Below are 23,487 nucleotides of genomic sequence, written 5' to 3'. Positions count from 1 at the left end.
AGTCTCCCTCTGTTGCCCAGACTGGAGTGCAATGGCGCAATCTCAGCTCACTTCACCCTCCGCCTCCCAGTTCAAGCGATTCTTCTGCCTCAGCCTCCCAAGTAGCTGGGATAACAGGCGCCCACCACTACGCCCAGCTAATTTTTGTATTTTTAGTAGAAACGGTTTCACCATGTTGGCCAGGCTGGTCTCAAACTCCTGACGTCGTGATTCGCCCACCTCGGCCTCCCAAAGTGCTGGGATTACAGGCGTGAGCCACCGCCCCTGGCCGAGACAGAGTTTCACCCCGTGTTGGACAGGCTGGTCTCGAACTCCTGACCTCGTGATCTGCCCACCTCAGCCTCCGAAAATGTTGGATTACAGGCGTGAGCCACGAGCCCAGCAAACAGTTTTATTGGGGGTATTAAGAAGTGGAGTTCTCATTTTACAAGTCTAATTAGTATCTGCATTCATGTGGGGGTATTTCATCACTTTAAGCATCCCGGGGGGTCCCATTCCTGTTAAACTTAGAAAGGGAGGTTGGTCTTCCCAGAAAGGAGGCTGGGATACTGGGTACCTCTGGGTCAGAGTCTAGCAACAATTTTCCATCTGAGCCAGCCTCCCCCTCCCACTGTCAGGCAGAGCTTTGGATCCACCATCCTTCTCCAGCTTTCCTAGTTCGTCTGATGCCCTCTTCCCCCCATGTTAAGCCCCTCAATCTGTTGGGCAGCAGATCTCAGCAGGAGGACTCCCAGCCACTGAGCTTCTTTTCCAGGGTCAGCGTCAGCATTCCTGGAACCTTCTGGACTAAATTTAATAACCGTTAATTTTCTGCTGGATGCAGGTGGCTCAAGCCTGTAATCCTAGCACTTTGGAAGGCCGAGGCAGACAGATCGCCTGAGGTCAGGAGTTTGGGACCAGCCTGGCTAACATGTTGAAACCCCGTCTCTACTAAAAAGACAAAAATTAGCTGGGCGTGGTGATGCACGTCTGTGATGCCAGCTATTTGGGAGGCTGAGGCATGAGAATTGCTTGAACCCAGATGGCAGAGGTTGCAGTGAGCTGAGATCATGCCACTGTACTTTAGCCTGGGCGACAGAGCGAGACTCTGTCTCAAAATTAAAAAAAAAAAGAAAGAAAACAGTTACTTTCCTCTCATGAGTATTACATTTTTTTTTTTTTTTTTTTTTTTGAGCCATTTAACATTCACCCTCCCCACCCCACTCTCACAGTTTACTAACAGACTGGTGAGCAATCGGAACCACCCATTCTCCTTTCCCAGTTAAAAGTCTACAAGAGAAGCTGGGCACAATGGCAAGGACCTATAGTCTCAGCTACTCAGGAGGCTGAGACGTGGAGGATCTCCTGGGCTCAGGAGTTCGACTGTAGCCTGGGTTACATGGCAAGAGCCCTGTCCCTAAACCAAAAAAAAAAAAAAAAAAAAAAAAAAGTCTGTAAGACAAGAATCATCCGGGTGTGGTGGCTCATGCCTGTAACCCCAATACTTTGGGAGGTCGAGGCAGGAGGACTGCTTGAGCCCAGGAGTTTGAGACCAGTCCTGGCAATCAATCCTAGCTACTCGGGAGGCTGAGGCGGGAGCATTGCTTGAGTCCGGGATGTCAAGGCTGCCTTGAGCACTGATCACAGGAGGGCTGAAACTGTTTTTTCCCCAGGTTGGAAACCAAGTTTAAGCATACTGTCAACATCTTCCCCACCTCAGTCTAAAGAGATGACCTTATCTAAATAAAACTATCTAAAATAAAAAGTTATTTAACATTGCTTTTGGTCATTTCAATCTCATATACTTGGGAATGATTGATTACCTCAGAAATATGATTGTATTGGAAGCACAGAAACATATTTAAGAGTTTTTCATACATATTTATTAATGTTTTTACCGATTTTAATCTGACCATGTATTACACAAACAGAAGTTTCACAAATAAATTATATATTCTTTAATTCTTATATGAAGAAGTTTTTTTTGTTCGTTTTGGGGATTTTTTTTTTTTTTTTTTTTTTTTTTGATACAGGGTCTCTCTCTGTTGCCCAGGCTGGAGCGCGGTACAGTAGTGGAAATTCAGCTCACTGCAGCCTCAACCTCCCGGGTACAAGTGATTTCCCCACCTCAGCATCCTGAGTAGCTGGAACTACTGGCACACACTGCCACACCCAACTAATTTTTGTATTTTTTGTAAAGATAGGGTTTTGCCATGTTGCCCAGGCTGGTCTCAAACTCCTGGACTCAAGAAATTCACCCACCTCAGCCTCCCAAAGTGCTGGGATTACAGGCGTGCACCGCTGCTGCCTGGCCAATACTTTTTTTTTTTTTTTTTTTTTTTTTTTTTTAAGAGATAGGGTCTGTCACTATGGACAGACCCTGGAACTCCTGGGCTCAAGCGATCTTCCTGCCCCAGCCTCCCAAGTAACTGGGACTACATGCACACACCACCACTCCCAGCTGAAGTTAGACATCTTAATTGAGTATTTTTCATTTACTACTTGGCATGGGTATAGAGACATAATTCTCTCGTATGAAAAAACAGCAGAGTGAGTAAAACAAACTCACACTCAGACTGGGATGGAGGAAGGTGTTAGGAAAACACTAGGGCTTGGTATGGGACCTTTGCCCTGAAGGTAATGGGGCTTCTCTAAATAGGATTGCAGCTTTCCGGCTGCTTCCTGGTATGGCCGCTAAACTCTCAGGCCCTGGGGACAGACTGCCTGGGTCTACAACCTAGCTCCACTCTTAGCTGTCTGACACAGCTAAATTACTCAACCTTTTCATGCTTCATTTTTCTCTTATTTAAAGTAGGAATGATAATAATAAAGTTGTTACAAAGATTAAATTTGTGAAGTGCTTGGAGCACTGCCTGGTAAGTAGTGTTGTTAATACCTAATATTCAATTATAACAATGTATGGGCTGGGCGCGGTGGCTCACGCCTGTAATCTCAGCACTTCCGGAGACCGAGGTGGGCGAATCACCTGAGGTCAGGAGTTCGAGACCAGCCTGGCCAACATGGCGAAACCCCGTCTCTACCAAAAATACAAAAATTAGCCAGGTGTGGTGGCATGCGCCTGTAATCCCACGTACTCGAGATGCTGAGGCAGGAGAATTGCTTGAACCTGGGAGACAGAGGTTGTGGTGGGCTGAGATCGTGCCACTGCACTCCAGCCTGGGTTACAGAGCAAGACTTTGTCCCCCCAAAAATAATAATAAAATAAAAAATAACAATGTATAGCCAGGTTACCACAGTTTCTGATTTTCCATAGAAGCAGAAATTCAGGGTATTAAGTGAAATTTATCAATGTTTGAAATGTTGGCTCATTTAAAACAAAATGTGACATCTGTAGGCTATGACTATGCAAATTCTCTGAACTCTCTCATGGCAACCTCACCAGTGTTCATTAACTACCTGTTGACAACAATACATTGACAGTGCCACCCATCAGGTAAGCCTTATGTACAGATTTAATATCTTCAGGGCCAGGTGTGGTGGCTCATGCCTGTAATCCCAGCACTTTGGGAGGCCGAGGTGGGTGGATCACCTGAGGTCAGGAGTTTGAGACCAGCCTGGCTAACATGGTAAAACTGCATCTCTACTAAAAATATGAAAATTAGCCAGGTGTTGGTAGTACACGCCTGTAATCCCAGCTACTTGGGAGGCTGAGGCATGAGAATCACTTGAACCTGGGAGGCAGAGGTTGCAGTGAGCTGAGATCGCACCACTGCACTCCAGCCTGGGTGACCGAGCAAGACTCCATCTCGAAAAAAAAAAAAAAAAAGTCTTTGAGTGGATGCCTCAAACTTAAAATGTCCCAAAGGGAATTCTTGATTCTCCCACCCCCAACATTCAAATCTGTTCTTCCTTCAGTCTCCCTCCTTTCAGAAAATGACACCATCATCCACCATCTGCCACTGCTGGAAACCTGTGAGCCAACCCCAGTTCTCCCTCCTAAACTTCTCCCTCCAGGCCCACCTCCAGTGACTTGCAGGTGAGTGCTGCCTAAGGGAGCCTGGCTAGCCAGGAGCCTAAAACCAGCCTCTAACCACTTGCCAAGCTCCAGAGCAGAGCTGAGTCTGCCTGGAGGAAGGGGCAGTTTACCTAAGAGGCCATTTTGACTTTGCAGAGGCCAGTCCCCTTTCCTTCTCTCCCCAGTCTCCTCCCAGTTCATCATCGTCAAGTCTTCTGGTATTTTCTCCATAGTTCTTGTATCTATCCTCTTCCCACCATCTCCACTGCCAGAGTAAGCCACTAAATCACCCTCTTTTTTTTTTTTTTGAGATGGAGTATCGCTTTTATTGCCCAGACTGGAGTGCCATGGCTCACTACAACCTCTGCCTCCTGGGCTCAAGAGATTCTCCTCTTGGCCTCAAGCAATTCTGTCTCAGCCTCCCGAGTAACTGGGATTACAAGCCACCACGCCCAGCTAATTTTTTTGTATTTTTAGTAGAAATGGGGTTTCACCATATTGTTCAGGCTGGTCTCGAATTCTTGACCTCAGGCGGTCTGCCCACCTCAGTCTCCCAAAATGCAGGGATTACAAGTGTGAGCTACCACGCCCAGCGCCACCCTCATTCCCTCATTTTTTGCTTGGACGACTGACATTGCTTTGCAACTGTCTCACTGCTTCTATGTTCACACACCTCTTCAGTCATTCCCCACCTATTCATGGGGGCAAGTGATTTTTTTTTTTTTTGAGACGGAGTCTTGCTTGGTCGCCCAGGCTGGAGGGCAGTGGCATGATCTCGGCTCACTGCAAGCTCCGCCTCCCAGGTCAAGCCTCCGGAGTAGCTGGGATTACAGATGTGTGTCAGCATGCCCAGCTAATTTTTGTATTTCTTTTTAGTAGAGATGGGGTTTCACGGTGTCGGCCAGGCTGGTCTCGAACTCCCAACCTCAGGTGATCTGCCTGCCTTGGCCTCCCAAAATGCTGGGATTACAGGCGTGAGCCACCACACCTGGCCACAGGTGATGTTTTTGAAATGGCAAATAGGCCGGGCGCGGTGTCTCATGCCTGTAATCCCAGCATTTTGGGAGGCCGAGGTGGGCAGATCATGAGGTGAAGAGATCGAGACCACTCCGGCTGATATGGTGAAACCGTCTCTACTAAAAATACAAAAAATTAGCCGGGCATAGTGGCACATGCCTGTAGTCCCAGCTACTTGGGAGGCTGAGGCAGGGGAATCACTGGAACCCAGGAGGCGGAGGTGGCAGTGAGCTGTGATCATGCCACTGCACTCCAGCCTGGGCAATAGAGCGAGACTCAGTCTCAAAAGAAAAAGAAAACAGTTTCATTTTGGTGAATATTTGGGTAAACAGTTCAAAGTTTCAGTTTTATCAGAACTTTACCCTTCTCCCCCTTGACTTCCCAAGGTGGCCTACGGGATACAGGGGAAGCCTCAGGGCAGCATGGGAGGGGAGATCTGTGTGCAGGATTGTGAGCTGTAGCCTGAGTTTTCACTGGCCTCTGCTGCTATGTCTCTGGTGACTTCTGGTCTCCACTGCCCTGTGGGCATCTGCTGCTGAGGTGGTTGGCTGGCAAGCTCATGACCTGTTGCTTTAGCATCTTCACAGAGTTTGATGTCTCATCTTTCATCCCCACTCTTCCATCCCTGCTCTTCTCACCAGCTGACTTAGGAGTGCTTCAGCTCCACTGGTATCTTCAGTACTGCCCATCCTTGGGGTCTTAGCTACATTCTGTGGCCATTCCCTGGCCATCAGCCTACCACAAGGCCTTTGCTTTAGGAAACCTGCCTCTTGGCACAGTGCCTATTGGTCTGTCTGTGGCTCATAACCATGCTACTTTCTTTTCTTTTTTTTTTTTTTTTTTTTTGAGACGGAGTCTTGCTCTGTCACCCAGGCTGGAGTGCAGTGGCCGGATCTCAGCTCACTGCAAGTTCCGCCTCCCGGGTTCACGCCATTCTCCTGCCTCAGCCTCCCGAGTAGCTGGGACTACAGGCGCCCGCCACCTCGCCCGGCTAGTTTTTTGTATTTTTTAGTAGAGACGGGGTTTCACGGGGTTAGCCAGGATGATCTCGATCTCCTGACCTCGCTATCCGCCCGTCTCGGCCTCCCAAAGTGCTGGGATCACAGGCTTGAGCCACCGCGCCCGGCCCTGTTTGTTTGTTTTTGAGATGGAGTTTCACTTTTGTTGCCCATGCTGGAGTGCACTGCAACCTCCACCTCCCGAGTTGTGATTCTCCTGCCTCAGCTTCCCAAGTAGTTAGGATTACAGGCACGCGCAACCATGCCTGGCTAATTTTTGTATTTTTAGTAGAGATGGCGTTTCACCACGTTGGCCAGGTTGGTCTTGAACTGCTGACCTTAGGGGATCTGCCCGCCTCAGCCTCCCAAAGTGCTGGGATTACAGGCGTGAGCCACCACGCCCATCCAGGAGGATCTCTCGAGCCTGGAAGTGTGAGACTAGCTGTGGTGATAGTGAGACCTGTCTTAAAGAAAAAAAAAAAAATTAGTATGGGGGTGGTGGTGGCTCATGCCTGTAATCCCAGCACTTTGGGAGGCTGAGGAGGGTGGATCACCTGAGGTCAGGAGTTTGAGAGCAGCCTGGCCAACATGGTGAAACCCTCTCTCTACTAAAAATACAAAAATGAGCTGGGCGTGGTGGTGCACGCCTATAATCCCAGCTACTTGGGAGGCTGATGCAGGAGAATCACTTGAACCAGGGAGGCAGAGACTGCAGTGAGCCGAGATCATGCCACTGCACTCCAGCCTGGGCAACAGAAGGAGACTCTGTCTCAAATAAAAAAAGAAAAAAAACCACAAAAACCAAAACACCATTTACATGTATTATGTGTAGATAAAAACATTAAATACATAAAAATTTGGTAACATGTAGGTAAAGTATTAAAAAATCAGCTCCAGTAGTAAATCTTTATACAGTGTGGAGGGATTGAAGGGGAACAGAAGATCCCCGAAGACCAGTTGGGAGGCTATTTATAGTCCTGGGCAGAGAGATGACAGGGTCTTGGGTAGAGGGTGGTAGAGTTAGAACGAAAGAGAATGTTGGCCTCAGGAGATATTTAGACGGAAAACTGGACTTGGATTGTCACTAGTGTGACTGAGATAAGTCTCAAGCCTTCCCTGCCTCAATTTCTTCATCTGTAAAATGGGCTAGCAATAACTACTGTTATTTGTATACCCAGCACTTAGCACATGGGTTGGGACAAAGATGGCACACACAAACATAATTGTTACTATTGTAATTAATAGGGAAGCTCATACATGACGGCAGAATGAATATTCTGTCAAACTTGGGCTTGAAATTCGCCACCTTCTGGGGCAGAAAAGTGATGGACAACCATGCCTTTGCGAGAATCGACGCCTACACTGCCCAGGAAGTGGCCTCGCAGGCCGGGGTCGCAGCCTGGACCAGCCCCGCCCCGCCCCGCCCTCATCCCTGCGAGCTCCGCCCCGAGGCCGCGCGCGCGCGCGCGCCGCCGCCACCACCGCCGCCGCGCGCGCCCCGACGCCCCGGGCTGCTGACGTGCGGGGCGGAACGGGTCGGGCGGGGTCCACCGATCCGTATGCTTCCGCGGGCTGCGGGGGTCGCTGGGGCCTCGTGGCTGGGCAGCTCCGCGGGGCTTCGCCCGCTCCGTCACCTCGCTCTGCCCTCTCGCGGCGCCCGGCGGGGCCCGCGCTGCAGCCGGAGACCCGGAGAAAGGGTGAGTGTTGGCGGGCGCAGGAAGGGACCGCGCGGGCGCGCGCCCTGCTGTCTGGGGCATTGTTTGGGCGGGGGCGGCGCGGGCACGTGCGCGCCCCTCCCCCATCGGCCGGCTGCGCCGCGGCGGGACCGGGTGAGGCCCCTGGCCGGAGGGGAGGGCAGGGAGGCTCCCAGGTGCGGGCCGGGGAGCCGCAGAAGCGGGAGCCTGGAATTGGAACGTGAGTTGGGGGCTTCCTCTTCAGCGGGGCGCTCCGCTGAGGGGATGCGGGTCCCCGAGCCGCAGCGGCCGGAGGTTTCGGGATGTTAAGCTCTTGGCGTTGGAGGCAAGATTTGGCCCCAGGACCAGAAAGTCGTGGGTTTACCGAAAGGATCCTGGAATGCCCCTCCAACCTGTCGCCATCCCCACCGGCCCTCCCGGGATGGAGGGGGAGGGGTTAGAGAGGCTTTGGGGTTCCAGGGAGGGGGCCGGGGCCAACGCGCCGGAGCTACGGGCAGTGCGGGGCGGAGCGGAAGCCTCGGAAAGTGAGGACTCCTGCGGGAAAGACTGGCTTGGAGGGCTGTGGCCAGACTGCAGAAGACAATGAGGTTCTCCCCATCGTGAATGTGATTATGTTAAGAAATGGAAAGCAGAGGAAGAGAAATGCCATCAGCGATCTTATAGGCCTGACACATCATTTTTTTAGTTTGATGTTTGCTAGTATTTTCATCTAAGCCTTCAGCAATTACAGAGTTGACCCACGTTTTCCATTCCCGTTTCTCGCTCACATGTAAAAAATGCGCCATAATATTATATAGTATTCAGCAATATCATTTCCCCTTAATGAGTAGAGAGTATTGAGCGTAGAAAAATTTGAAAATACAAGCAAAGCAAGAGAAAAATGCCCGCAGTTTTACGGTCTAGAGATATTACCCTTGGATGTATATTCCTGTTTGTGTATACTCTTTAAAAGATAGGGCAGATGATGCCCTGATTAGGAGTTTAGTTTTTCCGGAAAACCTTTGAAGGTTTTGAGAAGGCGAGTAGCATGATCCGACTGCTATGTAGAGGAAGAGGGCTGGGGAGGAACCTTCGAGGTCAGTTACTGTGCTCTTTGCAGTAGCTTAGACTAGGCCCATGGCAGGGAGATAGGGAAGTGTAAACAGATTTTTAAGTGTTTTGAAGGTAGAATGAACAAGACTTGGAAATGAATTGGTGAGGGAATGGTGGGAGTCTTTGCTTTTTTGATTTTTGTTTTGAGCACCTGAGTGAATGGTGGTGCCGTTTACTGAGATGAAGAATGGAAGAGAGAAATTTGAGGTGGGAAAAATATCGAAATCTATTTTGGATGTATTAAATTTGAGGTGCATATTAGTTGTGAAGTCGGTGTGTTGAGGCAGTTGGATGTAGAGGGCTGGAACTCAAGGAAGAGAGAGGCTAGAGCTAGAGATAAAAATCTGAGTGGCTGGGCGCAGTGCTCACACATGTAATCCCAGCACTTTGGGAGGCCGAGGCGGGTCGCTTGAGCCCAGAAGTTCTAGACCAGCCTTGTAGCAGGACACCGTCTCTTAAAAAAAAAAAAAAAATTGGAGTGATCAGTACATAGATGATATTCAAAGGTATGATGCTGTGTAAGATCACTGAGGGGAAGAGTGAAGAAGAAGTGAAAGGGGCTCAGACACTCAAATACCTCTAGGTCTGGCAGAGGAAGAAGGTTGAGGAAAGGACACAGGAAACAGCAAGTGAGGTAGGAGAAAAAGCTGGTATCATGGCAGCCAAAAGAGGTATTTCTGGAAGATGTTGAATTGGTCCTTTTATCAGGGCTTCTGAGATGTTCATTAAAGTTGTCAATTGGATTTGGCAACACGGAGGTCATTGGTTTTGGTCATTGGTCTTCCTGTCCATAGTTCTGGAAGTGGGAGGTGGGAACCAGACTAGAATGGTTTAATGGGATGTGAGGAAATGAAACTAATGAGTGCAAATTAGAAAAAAAGTGCCCCTATTTCCATCTGCCCCAGAACTAAACTGGATCGATGAAAAATGGTGTCTTGTGTTTTTTTCATTTATTGATTACTAGTATGTTTGAACATTTTTTTCACATTTATTGGCTATTTGCGAATTTCTTTTCTTGTTCTCTGGCATCTTTTGTTATTTCCTAATTGATTGTCAAAGGTTCTTTAGATATTAAAAATAGGTAGCTTGACATACAGCATTCAGAGCTCTCCCCACGTTTTTCAGTTTCCAGTGCTTCATGTTCATTCAGCGGATGCATGATCGTTTGCGGTGGGTTATTTTTTATTATCAAATCCATAGGAAGAGGAGAACTAACATTTACGTTGTAGATCTCTGAGTGCAGCCCACGTATGATGTACATTGCTCCATATTTCCTTAGGATAGATTCTCAGAAATAGTTGGTCCTGTCCTCTTCTCATCAACCATGGATTTTTACTTGAATGTTCATTGCCACGTTCTTGGATTGTTCCGCATCTCCCTGCCTTTGGTCCTGCCCTGCTTTCAGTCTGTTTTCTGTCATGATAGAAAGTAGATGGTGGGAGTTGATGCAGTTTTCTCACAGAAAACAAGACTTATGAAGCAGATTTTTTCTTTTTTTTCTTTTTCTTTGTTTTTTTTTTTTGGAGACAGAATCTCAGTCTGTTGCCCAGGCCAGTGATCCCAGCTACTTGGGAGGCTGAGGCAGGGGAATTGCTTGAACCCGGGAGGTGGAGGTTGCAGCGAGTGGAGATCGCGCCATTGCACTCCAGCCTTGAGGACAGGGGGAGACTTCGTCTCAAAAAAAAAAAAAAAGGCGGGTACAAAAAGCCACGTGCTGTATGATTCTATTTATACGAAATGTCCAGAAACAGGCAAGTTTATCGACACAAAAAGTAGTTGCCAGGGGTTGCAGGGAGAGGAGAATTGAGAGTGACACTTAAGAGGTAAGTGGTTGCTTTTTGGAGTGATGAAAACATTATGGCATTAGATGGTGGTGATTGTTGTGCAACTTTGTGAATATAGTGAAATCCACTGAATTGCACACTTTTAAGTGGTGTGTGTGTGTGTCTATATATATATATATATATTTTTTTTTTTTTTTTTTGAAATGGAGTCTTGCTCTGTCCCCCAGGCTGGAGTGCGGTGACACTATCTCGACTCACTGCAAGCTCCGCCTCCTGGGTTCACGGCTTTTCCTGCCTCAGCCTCCTGAGTAGCTGGGACTACAGGCACCCACCACCATGCCTGGCTCTTTTTTTTTTTTTTGTATTTTTATTAGCGACGGGGTTTCACCATGTTAGCCAGGATGATCTTGATCTTCTGACCTCGTGATCTGTCTGCCTTGGCCTCCCAAAGTGCTGGGATTACAGGCTTGAGCCACCGGGCCCGGCTGGTCAATATATATGTTTTTTGAGACAGGGTCTGTCTCTGTTGCCCAGGCTGGAGTGCAGTGATGCAACCATAGGTCATTGAAGCCTTGAACTCCTGGGCTCAGGTGATCCTCCCACCTCAGCCTACCAAGTAGCTGGGACTACAGGTACACACCACCATGCCCAGCTAATTTTTTTCTTTTTATTTTTCAGTAGAGACAAGGTCTCCCTATGTTGTCCAGGCCGGTCTTAAACTCCTGGGTTCGAGCAGTCCTGGTTTGGCCTTCCAAAGTGCTGGGATTACAGACACATGAGCCACCACTCCTGGCCTAAAACAGTACGTTTTAAGTTATGTGAATTATATTTCAATTAAAAAAGTGTATCCACACTCTCAAATTAAAACTTGAAAACAAAATACATAACAATCGCCATTAAAAGCACTGTGGGTGAAGTTGAAGTGCCTCCCCACTGCATTCTCCTCACCCTCAGCTTTCCTTACAGCCACTTAACAGGTTCCCCCACAGGTCACTCCTCAGACAAGCAGGATAAACAGCCCTTGCCTAGAACTAGTTCTACCTCTCCATGGCTGCAGTCATCAAAGTTCACATGCCTGAACATCTTACAATTACTTTCCAGTGGGCTCATATTTCACCTCTACCTTCTCCGCTTACTGAAATGCTCTTCATCCTTCAAGAATCAAATTCCAACTCATCCATGAAGTAAACTCCAGCCTTTGAAAGCTTTTTTTCCCCCCTAACTACCACAGGACAGACGATATGGAAACAGTCTGCTTCAGGCCAGGCGCGGTGGCTCATACCTGTAGTCCAAGCACTTTGGGAGGCTGAGGTGGGCGGATCATCTGAGGTCGAGAGTTCACGACCAGCCTGGTCAGCATGGTGAAACCCCATCTCTACTAAAAATACAAAAATTAGCTGGGTGTGGTGGTGTGTGCCTGTAATCCCAGCTACTTGGGAGTCTGAGGCTAGAGAATCACTTGAACACGGGAGGCAGAGGTTGCAGTGAGCCAAGATTGTGCCATTGCACTCCAGCCTGGGCAACAGAGTGAGACTCTGTCTCAAAAAATTAAAAAAAAAAAGAATTTACCTTAAAAATCTCAAAACCCTTAAACATCCCACATGCCTCATTCTTCCAGAAAAAGTATGTTGAACCAGTGGGGTAAAGGAATGGTAGAAGTGACTGGGTGTGGTGGCTTAGGCCTGTAATCCCAGCACTTTGGGAGGCTGAGGTGGGTGGATCACCAGAGGTCAGGAGTTTGAGACCAGCCTGACCAATATGGTGAAACCCCGTCTCTGCTAAAAATACAAAACAATTAGCCAGGCGTGGTGGTGTGCACCTGTAGTCCTAGTTACTCAGGAGGCTGAGACAGGAGAATTTCTTGCACCCGGGAGGCAGAGGTTGCAGTGAGCCGAGATTGCGCCACTGCACTCCAGCCTGGGTGACAGAGCAAGACTGTCTCAAAAAAAAAAAAAAAAAAGGAATGATAAAAGTTACCTAAAGTCAGCTGTCCAGGTGCGTTAATGGATAGAAGCAGTGGCATGGATAATTTAGAAGAGCTGTTTTATCCTACACTCTTGTATGTGCTAGTTTGCAAGGTTGTAGACAGAATGCTGGCCAGAATGGATTCTGGGGGCTGACCATATTAGCAAATTGTGTAGTCTTAAAGCCGTTTTATTTATAGGAAAGTTGATGTTTTTGACCTGGAAATATGTAATACTGAAATAATGAGACAGTGTTTTTGAGCTCAGCTGTCTTTTGCTCAGCTCTTTACATGTCATATTAGAAATGTCCCACATCATATCAGTCCTAATGACCAGACCTCTCAGCTTCTCACCATTCAAGTCCAGTATAAAATTGTGATTATTTTTACATAAAGATCTGTTTTTGTTTTGGATACCAGATGAGTTAAAGAAAAAGTGATATATTAACCAACAAATGGGAACATATTCAAAAGGTTTTGTGTGTCAGACCTGACTTAGAATAATTAGCATAGCAATTTTTTTTTTTTTTTTTTTTTTTGTCAGTACTAACTGGCGAGAATCAGAACAGAATCTTCTCTCTCCTGGAGTTCCCTTGGTCTGAGTCTTTCCTTTAACATAGGTTGGTGCAAAAGTAGTTGCGGTTTTTACTTTTGCACCAACCTAATAGATAACTTCTTATTGCTTCTGTTATAAAATGAGCATAATTTGGGAAAGACGATTGGGTGTATTTTATTTTTTCAGTTCTTTGTATCAATGGGAGGTGACAGTGTTACGAGTAGTGTTTAAATAAGTGGAGAAATTTAAATTGACATTGAAATACACATTTTGGTTCTTTTTATAGGGCTTCTGCATGCTTAATTATTTTCTCAGTATAATATTAAAATGAATATATATTCTTAGAGTGTACATTGAACAGTCTTTGGGAAACATGGATGGTGTTGGGGTGAAGCTGCTGCCATATTTAGTTTTCAAAATAGAATTCATGAAGTGTATCATATGTATTTGGATTATTGAAAGTCAGTTTCATTAAAATGTACCTAAAGGGGCCAGGCGTGGTGGCTCATGCTTACAATCCCAGCACTTGGGGAGGCTGAGGCAAGCGGATCACCTGAGGTCAGGAGTTCAAGACCAGCCTGGCCAACATGGCGAAACTCTGTCTCTAGTAAAAAAAAAAAAAAAATATTAGCCAGGTGTGGTGGCAGGTGCCTGTAGTCCCAGCTACTCAGGAGACTGAGGCAGGAGAATCACTTGAACCTGGGAGGCAGAGGTTGCAGTGAGCCAATGCTGCGTCACTGCAATCCAGCCTGGGCAACACAGTCAGACTCCATCTAAAAAAAAAAAAAAAAAAGCTTTCTAAAGCTCCAACAGTCGGCTTGTGTAGTACAAATCACCTTCATTCTGGATTTTTGGTTTTAGGATTTAGCCTTTGTTAATTTTGCTTGTTTCTTTTTCTGTTGCTGGCAATAACATTTTCTGGTTATGATGGATTATGCTTTGAATACCCTGCTGGATTGGATTTGTATGTGTATTTGCAGTGAAAGCTGGTCTGCCATTTTCCTCTGATGGTGACTTTTGACCACATTTCCATAGGTTTGGAGATACTGTGTTCTCAACGTTGTTAGTTTTTAAATAGTTTGTTATTTTACTTTTAATTTCTTCTTTGAGTCATGAGTTATTAGAAGAGTGTCTTATTTTCCATATAATGGTGAGTTAATACAAATTTTTATTAAGATCAGAATGTGGCTGTAATATTTCTACATTTTGCAGTAATTGAGACTTTCTTCAGATCTTATTATATGCTTTACATTTTATGAACTTTTTTTTTGAGATAGAGTCTCACTCTGTTGCCCAGGCTGGAGTGCAGTGGCATGATCTCGGCTCACTGCAGCCTCCACCTCCTGGGTTCAAGCAGTTCTCCTGCCCCAGCCTCGCAAGTAGCTGGGATTATAGGTATCCACCACCATGCCCAGCTAATTTTTGTATTTTTAGTAGAGAGGGGGTTTTACCACATTGGCCAGGCTGGTTTCAAACTCCCTCCCTCGGACTCAAGTGGTCCACCTGCCTCGGACTCCCAAAATGCTGGGATTACAGGCATGAGCCACTGCATCTGACCTTAATGAACTTTCATAGATATTTTTAAAAGATTTTTTTCTGTTGGGTTCAGAGTTGTGTGTATTTGTTAAATCTGGCTTGTTAACTACCAGATATATATCTGTATCATCTTTTTTGTTTGTAGTGTTTGTTTTGTTTGAGACAGGGTCTGGCTCTGTCACCCAGGCTGGAGGTGCAATGGCGTGATCTCAGCTTACTGCAGGCTCCATCTCCTGGGCTCAAGCAATCCTCCTACCTCAGCTGCCCAAGTAGCTGGGAGTACAGGTGCTTGCCACTACTCCTAACTAATTTTTGTATTGTTTGTAGAGATGGGGTTTCGCCGTGTTGCCCAGGCTGTTCTTGAACTCTTGAGCTCAAGTGAGTCACCTGCCTCAACTTCCCAAAGTGCTGGGTTTACAAGCGTGAGCCGTCATGCCCGGCCTATCATCTATTTTTATATGTTGTCTTAATCTTTTAAATTTTATATAGAGATGTGTGATTTCTTAAACTTTCCTTTTTCTGTTTGTTTGTGTGTATGTATTTTGATACTATATTGTTGGATGTATAGTTTAAGATGTATTTTTGTGATTGTGCCTTTAAATAATATCATCTTTATCATGTTTTTTTGCCTTGAATTCTGTTATTAATATTGCCTTGCCTACTGTCTTTTTGTTTGCATTTGTCTGTGTTTAATAACTGTACATTCTTTTAAACATTTAGCTAAAGGGCCTTTGAAGATGTAGCGATATCAACATATAGATTGATGAAAACTAATGTAAGGTAGTAGTTATGTTCCCTGTGGGCATTTATATTTTGGCAGATATTTTAGTTAATCCTTCATTTATGGCCAGGCATGGTGGCTCACGCCTGTAATCCCAGCACTTTGGGAGGCTGGGGTGGGTGGATCACGAGGTCAGGAGATTAAGACCATGCTGGCTAACACAGTGAAACCCCATCTCTACTAAAAATATGAAAAAATTAGCCAGGCATGGTGGCGGGTGCCTGTAGTCCCAGCTACTCGGGAAGCTGAGGCAGGAGAATCGCTTGAACCTGGGAGGCGGAGGTTGCCATGAGCCGAGATCACGACATTGCACTCCAGCCTGGGCAACAACAGCGAAACTCCGTCTCAAAAAAAAATAAAAAATAAAAAAGGTTAGATGGAGCATCAGTAATCCAAAAATCTGAATCTTAAATACTCCAAAATCTGAAACTTCTTAAGCACCAACATGATGCCACAATGGAAAATTTCACACCTGACCTTGTGACTGGTCACAGTTAAAACATACTCAAAACTTTGTGTTATGTTTTGAATTATGTAAAATGTTGTATAAAATTACCTTCAGGCTCTGTGTGTAAGGTATTTATGAAGCATAAATGAATTTCATGTTCAGATTTGGGTTCCTTCCCAAAGATATCTTATTATGTATATGCAAATATTCCAAAATCCAAAACAGTATGAAATCTGAAACAGTTCTGGTCCCAGGCATTTTGGGTAAGGAATACCCAACGTGAATAAAATATTTCTGTCACTCCAGAAAAAGCCTTCATTCCTCTTTCCAGTCAGTCCCCAACACCACACCCCCAACTATGGTTCTCATTTCTTTCACTATAGTTTAATTTGTCTGTTCTAGAACTTAAGTGGGATAATTTAGCTTGTACTCTTGTGTTTGCCTTCTTTGGCTTGCCATAATGATTTTGAGGTTCATTTCTGTTGTTGCCTGCATCAAGAGTTCATTGAGTATACCACGATTTGTTTGTCCATTCTTCTGGTTTGGATTTTTGAGACATTTTTGAAATGTCTCATTGGCTAATAGAAAATTGATTGTAGAGTCTTATTCAGATATTAATAAAGGAACACTGGTTGTCTTGTTTACAAAGGAGAATATATTTTGTTTTAAGACTGTAGAAAGGACAGGGCCAGGAACTATAAAATCATTATCAGCATCTTAGGAATGCCCGTCTGTATGGAAGCAGATGGAAAATGATCAAACGATTCCCCTTCCCCACTTTTTATTTTTTTTTTTTGGAGACGAAATCTCACTCTGTCACCCAGGTTGGAGTGCAGTGGTACAATTTCGGATTACTGCAACCTCTGCCTCCTGGGTTCAAGCAATTCTCCTACCCTGAGTGGCTGGGATTGCAGGCACATGCCACCACGCCCAGCTAACTTTTTTATGTTTTTAGTAGAGACGGGGTTTCACCATGTTAGTCAGGCTGGTTTCGAACTCCTGACCTCGTGATCCGCCCACCTCGGCCTCCCAAAGTGCTGAGATTACAGGCGTGAGCCACCGCGCCCAGCCTCCCCTCCCCACCTTTAAACCAGGTGGGAAAAGTCTTGAGTGAGAGCCCAAAGTTCAGTGGTTCTGATATTCAAATGATGTGAGGCACATAGAATTATTGGGAAGATACCTCATATGACATATAGCAAATCTTTCAAGGGTCTAATTTATCATATTTTACTCCTTTCTCAAGACTTGGCTGCTTTTTTTTTTTTTTTTTTTTTTTTTTTTAATGAGATGAAGTCTTGCTTTGTCACCAGGCTGGAGTGCAGTGGCATGATCTCAGCTCACTGCAACCTCTGCCTCCTGGGTTCAAGCAATTCTCCTGACTCAGCCTCCTGAGTAGCTGAGACTACAGGCACATGCCACCACATCCAGCTAATTTTTGTATTTTTAGTAGAGACAGGATTTCACCATGTTGTTGGCCACATCTTAAATGATGTGTTTGCAAAACAGAAGGGTAGAGTTCTAGGACTGGCTTCTAGGGTTCTACATCTTCCCTGACTCGAGAGCTAAGACCTCGAGTTTCCAGTCACTACCTTAACATCATCTTTATGGTTTTTATCATACAATTTTCTTTCTAAAATTATTTTTCTCTTGGGGTTTTTTAAAAGTATAAAACATTAAATATTTTGTGTGGGGCCAGGGGTGGTGGCTTACAAATCTCAGCACTTTGGAAGACCAAGGCCAGAGGATCTCTTGAGGCTAGGAGTTCAAGACCACCCTGGGCAACATAGTGAGACCCCCCATCTCTTCAAAAAAAGATTAGTAAGTATGGGCACACACCTGTAGTCCCAGCTACTTGGGAGGCTGAGACAGGAAGCTCACTTGAGCCCAGGAGTCCTAGGTTGCATTGAGCTATGCTTGTGCCACTGTACTCCAGTCTGGATGGCAGAGTGAGACTCTGTCTCTAAAAAAATTTTTTTTGGCTGGGCGTGGTGGCTCACACCTGTAATCCCAGCACAACTGGGAGGCCGAGGCGAGTGGATCACAAGGTCAGAGGTTCGAGACCAGCCTGGCCAACATAGTGAAACCTCGTCTCTTCTAAAAATAAAAAAAAACTAGCCGAGAGTGGTGACACACACCAGTAGTCCTAGCTACTCAGACACCTGAGGCAGGAGAATAGCTTGCAGGTTTAGGCCAGGCACAGTGGCTCATGCGCCTATAATCCCAGCACTTTGGGAGGCCGAGACGGGCAGATCACCTGAGGTCAGGAGTTCAAGACCAGCCTGACCAACATGGAGAAACCCCGTCTCTACTAAAAATACAAAAAATTAGCTGGGCGTGGTGGCATGCACCTGTCATCCCAGCTAATCAGGAGGCTGAGGCAGGAGAATCACTTGAACCCGAGGGACGGAGGTTGCAGTGAGCCAAGATCGTGCCATTGCACTCCAGACTGGGCGACAGAAGTGAGGCTCTGTCTCAAAAAAAAAAAAAGTTTGGTTTTCTTTTTGATTTCTAACCTTTTTCAAAAACTCAGACTTGGTTATGTTATTTGAATGGATAAGATATGTTTTAATTGATAGTATTTACTTCAATAAAGCTTTGTTTTCTTGTGCTCTTTATGGAAACAATCATTTATGTTCTATATTTAAATTGACAGCATTTACTCTTTTTGTGAGACAAAGTCTCTGCCTCCCAGGCTAGTGTACGGTGGCCTGATCTCGGCTCACTGAAACCTCTGCCTCCTTGCAGGTTCAGGCGATTCTTGTGCCTCAGCCTCCAGAGTAGCTGGGGCTATAGGCATGTACTACCACGGCCGGCTAATTTTTGTGTTTTTAGTAGAGACGGGATTTCACCATGTTGGCCAGGCGGGTTTCAAACTCCTAACCTCAAGTGATCCACCCGTTTCCTCCCAAAGTGCTGAGATTGCAGGCCTGAGCGTCAGCATCTTGCCCACATTTACTTTTGGTAATGAGGCTGTTTTGATGAGATAAAAAGTTTAAATTGGAGAAATGGATGACGGTAGTCTTATTTTAGTCCCAGCATTACATTTATTTCCTTATTCAGTTTTTGTCTCAGAGTATAGAGAAAATTCTTTCTCACAGTCAAATTGTATATGGTAACAGATTTTTTTCCAAACAGTTCATAGTACCATCTCAGTATTTTCAATTTCAGCTGATTCAGAACCTAAAGAGGATTAGCTGGACATTTTGTTTCAAAGTTGAATTGACCATATCTAACAACTGCTCATGTTTCCTTTTCATAAAATCTGCAAGTCAGACAAGAAGAGTCCAGAAGGTAATATTATCATTGGTCATTTGTTACACATTCCGTTCACTTATGTTTTAGATCAGCATGAGAGCTTGCCTCAGCAGATGTGCCTAGTCTTAGCTAGCTAGTATTTACTTGCATGTGACATGTACACATTACACAGTGTTATTCTTGTGTAACAGAGCAGACCTGGATTATTTTGAAATGCCCAGTACAGAGCTAAATCCTCTTAAACGTGTTTATGAGAAGCTCAGATATATGCCCACATGTGACAAGAAAAGCTTTATTCTAAAGGCTGCATGAAAAATGAATTATCTTGGCAGCACAAATGAACACATTGTTGGTTTCTTCCTTTCTCTCCACCCCCTCCCCAAATTCCTCTCTTTTCTCTTCCTCATCTTCCAGTTTTACAGCAAAAGTCAAAGAGAGGTTTTTTTTGTTTTTGTTTTGTTTTGTTTTGTTTTTTAAGTCCCTTAAGTGAGGATAAAATAAAAATAACTTCAAGGATCCCCAGCCATTTTAGTGGGAGCCACCATTATTCTTGAGATTACTTGGGAGGTGGGATAAGAATATACAGACTATGAAGTCTGTAGAATGGATAAGTGAAGATGATGCTGGTCTGGGACTCCTATTTGTGGATAATCTTATAAGACTCTTGGCAAACTGTGGAAGACAGGTGCCCACTGAGGAAATAGGATGGTGCAAGGACGAGTTTAGGTATTTACTGGGCTATATCCAGCTCTGATTCTAGGTTTATGTGTAATTAAGTGTTTTTAGTTTCCTATCTGCAGTAAGGAAGAATAAATTAAGTTTATTTAATTTTTTAAGGTTGTCTTCTTTATGTAACAGCCGAAGATTTTCTGAGGCTGTCTAAAATTAATTGCAGACCAAATGGAGAAGGCTGAAGAAACAAGAAGACCTTACTTTTACTTTTTAAAAGCTTTAAACATAGAACATAATAGTTGGGTTCTGGGTCTGTCCAAAAATGTTCATTTATATTCTGAATTATAGCAGGTAACAGATGAATATGAACAAACATTAAATGGCTTGATTCGAGATGTTTATAAATGCTGGGGGGTTTTAGACTATTTTTAGGGTTAACGATATTACACCATATAACAGCTGTAGGAAAAGTTTTCTCTCAGATGTGGTATTTCCATGTGTAACATTACATAATGAGCCGCTCTCCTAGCTGAACCGGTGAAAGAACTGGACTAAGGGCTGAGGGACTTTTAAATTGTGTGTGTATGTGTTTTTTGTTGTTGTTGTTTTGAGGTGGAGTCTTGCTTTGTCACCCATACTGGAGTGCAATGGCATGATCTCGGCTCACTGCAGCCTCTGCCTCCTGGGTTCAAACGATTCTCATGCCTCAGCCTCCTGCGTAGCTGGGATTACCAGCACGAGCCACCATGTCCGTCTGTTTTTGTTTTTGTATTTTTAGTAGAGACGAGGTTTCACCATGTTGGCCAGCCTGGTCTCGAACTCCTGACCTACGGTGATCCACCTGCCTGAGCCTCCTAGAGTGCCGAGATTACAGGCGTGAGTTACCGCACCCAGCCTAATTTTATTTTAAAACATACTGTTACGTCAGTAATTCTGCCTTTGGCTAGGTAATCTTCCTTAGTGGTAGAGCAGAGGTTTGGAAATCAGAGAGCTATTCTGGTCTCTTTCATAGATTAACACTGTAAGGGAAGCTCTAACTACCCTGAACGTGTTTCCTTATCGTAATCAATAGGTCCAGGCTGCGAAGAAAGGGAGCCATCAGCCACAAGTAGTTATTGAGCCTTAGGATTATGGCTAATACTAATATAATTTTTTTTTTGAGAGAGAGAGTTTCAGTCTTATTGCCCAGGCCGGAGTGCAGTGACGTGATCTCAGCTCACTGCAACCTATGCCTCCCCGGTTCAAGTGATTCTACTGCCTCAGCCTCCTGAGTAGCTGGGATTACAGGAGCCCGCCACCACATCCAGCAAATTTTTGTATTTTTAGTAGAGATGGGGTTTCACCATTTTGGCCAGGCTGGTCTGGAACTCCTGACCTCAAATGATCCGCCTGCCTCAGCTTCCTAACATGCTGGGATTACAGGCGTGAGCCACCATGCCTGGTCTTTAATACAAATTAAGATGTCCTGTAAGTGTAAAATACACACCAGATTTTAACAACTTGGTAAAAATATAAGAACGTAAAATCTCATTGCTGATTTATTTATATCAATTATATTGTTGGGATGATAATATTTTGGATATATCAGTTAGGTAAAATGTATTGTTAAAATTAGTTTCACCCATTTCACTTTACTTTTTCAAATATGGCTGCGGCTGGGTGCAGTGGCTCACACCTGTAATCCCAGAACTTTGGGAGGCCAAGGCAGGCGGGTCATGAGGTCAGGAGTTTGAGACTAGCCTGGCCAACAAGGTGAAACCTTGTCTGTACAGAAATTACAAAAATTAGCTGGGTGTGATGGTGCATGCCTGTGATCTTAGCTACTCAGGAGGCTGAGGCAGGAGAATTGCTTGAACCCGGTAGACGGAGGTTGCTGTGAGTGAGATTGCACCATTGCACTTCAGCCTGGGCAATAGAGTGAGACTACGTCTCAAATCAATCAATCATTCAGTCAGTCAGTCAGAAATCTGGCTGCTAGAAAATGTAAATTCTGTATATGGCTCATGTTATATTTTTATTGGACAGCAGTGGTCTGGATGATATTTCTGAAACTGACTCATGAAATATGTATTAGTGCTTCATGAAGCATTTTGCAAGAGGAGCACTATCCAGTAAACTTGTGCAGTGATGTGATTGTTTTGTATCTACACTGAACAGTGTAGTTGCTACTAGCCACAGGTGACTCTCGAGCACTTATTTTTTTAAGATGGAGTCTTGCTCTGTCGCCCAGACTGGACTGCAGTGGCGCAATCTCGGCTCACTGCAACTGCTGCCTCTGGGGTTTGAGCAATTCTCCTGCCTCAGCTCCCAAGTAGCTGGAACTACAGGCACCCACCACTACGCCTGGCTAATTTTTATAGTTTTAGTAGAGGCGGGGTTTCACTATATTGGCCAGGCAGGTCTCGAACTCCTGTCATCGTGATCCACCCACTTCTGCTTCCCAAAGTGCTGGGATTACAGGCATGAGCCACCACGCCTGGCCCAGAATTTTAAATTTTTTTAAATTTTAATTTAAATAGCCCCATAAGGCTAGTGGTTGATGTACTGGGACAATGAAGGTCTAGAGGATTTATGGGATATTTTTTTTAAAATGAGATTGTTTTATTCAAAGACTTGTATACCTAGGACTTGTTTACCATATTGCAGACTTGTTAGTTTAATATAAGTCTATAGATTTGTGTTTATTTTAATAATGATCAGTAATGGTGATACTTGCTAAGTACCAGAGAAAGGATTTGTGTAATCAGTTATTTATTGAGCCTTTAACTGTGTTGCTTATGTCTTCTAATATGCTAAATGCTTAGTGAATTCTAAGACACTGTGTGGGCTAACCATGTTTTCATCGAAGTCTGGTTCCTTTTTTTTCCTTATGAGGGCTCTTCTGTGAAAGCCAGGCTCCTTTTGAAAAGTCTAAACAATGTGCTACTTTGTTCAAGGATTTTCTCTTGAAGGGGAAACCGATGCTTGTTAACAGATGATTATGATTTTTTTTTTTTGGTGGAAACTTTTAAAATTATGCTTTTGGTCTTAAAAGAAATATGTATATGCGTGTATATACACATACACACAGAGTTGCAAGTACCAGTATTATGTAATATTAATTTATTTATTTTGTATATACACATACATTTGTAAGTACTGGTATACAGTATTACTTAACAACCCAACTATTTAACTTAATAATTAAAAATTATTAATTTATTATTGCTTCACAGTGAAGAACCGAATGTCATCATGTCTGGAATCAAGCGAACCATCAAAGAAACCGACCCTGATTACGAGGATGTATCTGTGGCCCTTCCAAACAAGCGGCATAAAGCAATTGAGAATTCAGGTAGAAATTGACCTGCCTTAGGAAATTATTTCTTTATTGACATATGCCTCCGCTAGAAGACTTATAGGAACTAGAATGAAATGAATTTCCACTGTTGTGTGTAATTTGAAGGGGTTTGTGAGAGAGATTAGCTAAGGGGTCTGTTTAATAGTAATACACCATGTGTGCCATAAAAAGTGGAAGAAGATCTGGCAGGAACACGATCAAGTAGACAGTGAAAGCGAGACAAGCTGTTAGTTTTAGCGATCATTGTATGTTAGGTGTAATCATAAAGTCTGTAATAGGTATAAAGGTGTGCTATAATCGTGAGATGGTCATAGGTGGTACATGGTTTTTAATTTTAGTAGGCAACATTTTAATGTGTATAGAAAAAAATGATTCATCAAACTTGTAGTTTCATAG

General features: G+C 44.5%; 1 protein-coding gene across 6 annotated transcripts in view; it reads left to right on the top strand.

The window, feature by feature from the left end:
* The first annotated feature begins 7,447 nt into the window (after positions 1 to 7,447).
* YEATS2 (YEATS domain containing 2) overlaps positions 7,448 to 23,487 on the top strand; it is a 109,731-nt gene continuing 93,691 nt past the window's right edge. For 2 of the 6 annotated variants that reach the window (XM_073023418.1, XM_073023414.1), the window contains exons 1-2: positions 7,449 to 7,667; positions 22,967 to 23,085. In XM_073023418.1, the coding sequence (XP_072879519.1) occupies positions 22,986 to 23,085 (100 nt within the window). In that variant the 5' untranslated portion in view covers positions 7,449 to 7,667; positions 22,967 to 22,985. Of the gene's footprint in view, positions 7,668 to 7,705; positions 7,885 to 20,529; positions 20,628 to 22,966; positions 23,086 to 23,487 lie in introns of those variants that run through there. The other 4 variants (XM_073023416.1, XM_037988513.2, XM_073023417.1 and 1 more) reach the window with 4 other exon arrangements.

This window comes from Chlorocebus sabaeus, chromosome 15, assembly GCF_047675955.1.
Source record: "Chlorocebus sabaeus isolate Y175 chromosome 15, mChlSab1.0.hap1, whole genome shotgun sequence".
Classification (NCBI taxonomy): Eukaryota; Metazoa; Chordata; class Mammalia; order Primates; family Cercopithecidae; genus Chlorocebus; species Chlorocebus sabaeus.
This window is presented reverse-complemented; position numbering and strand designations above follow the sequence as displayed.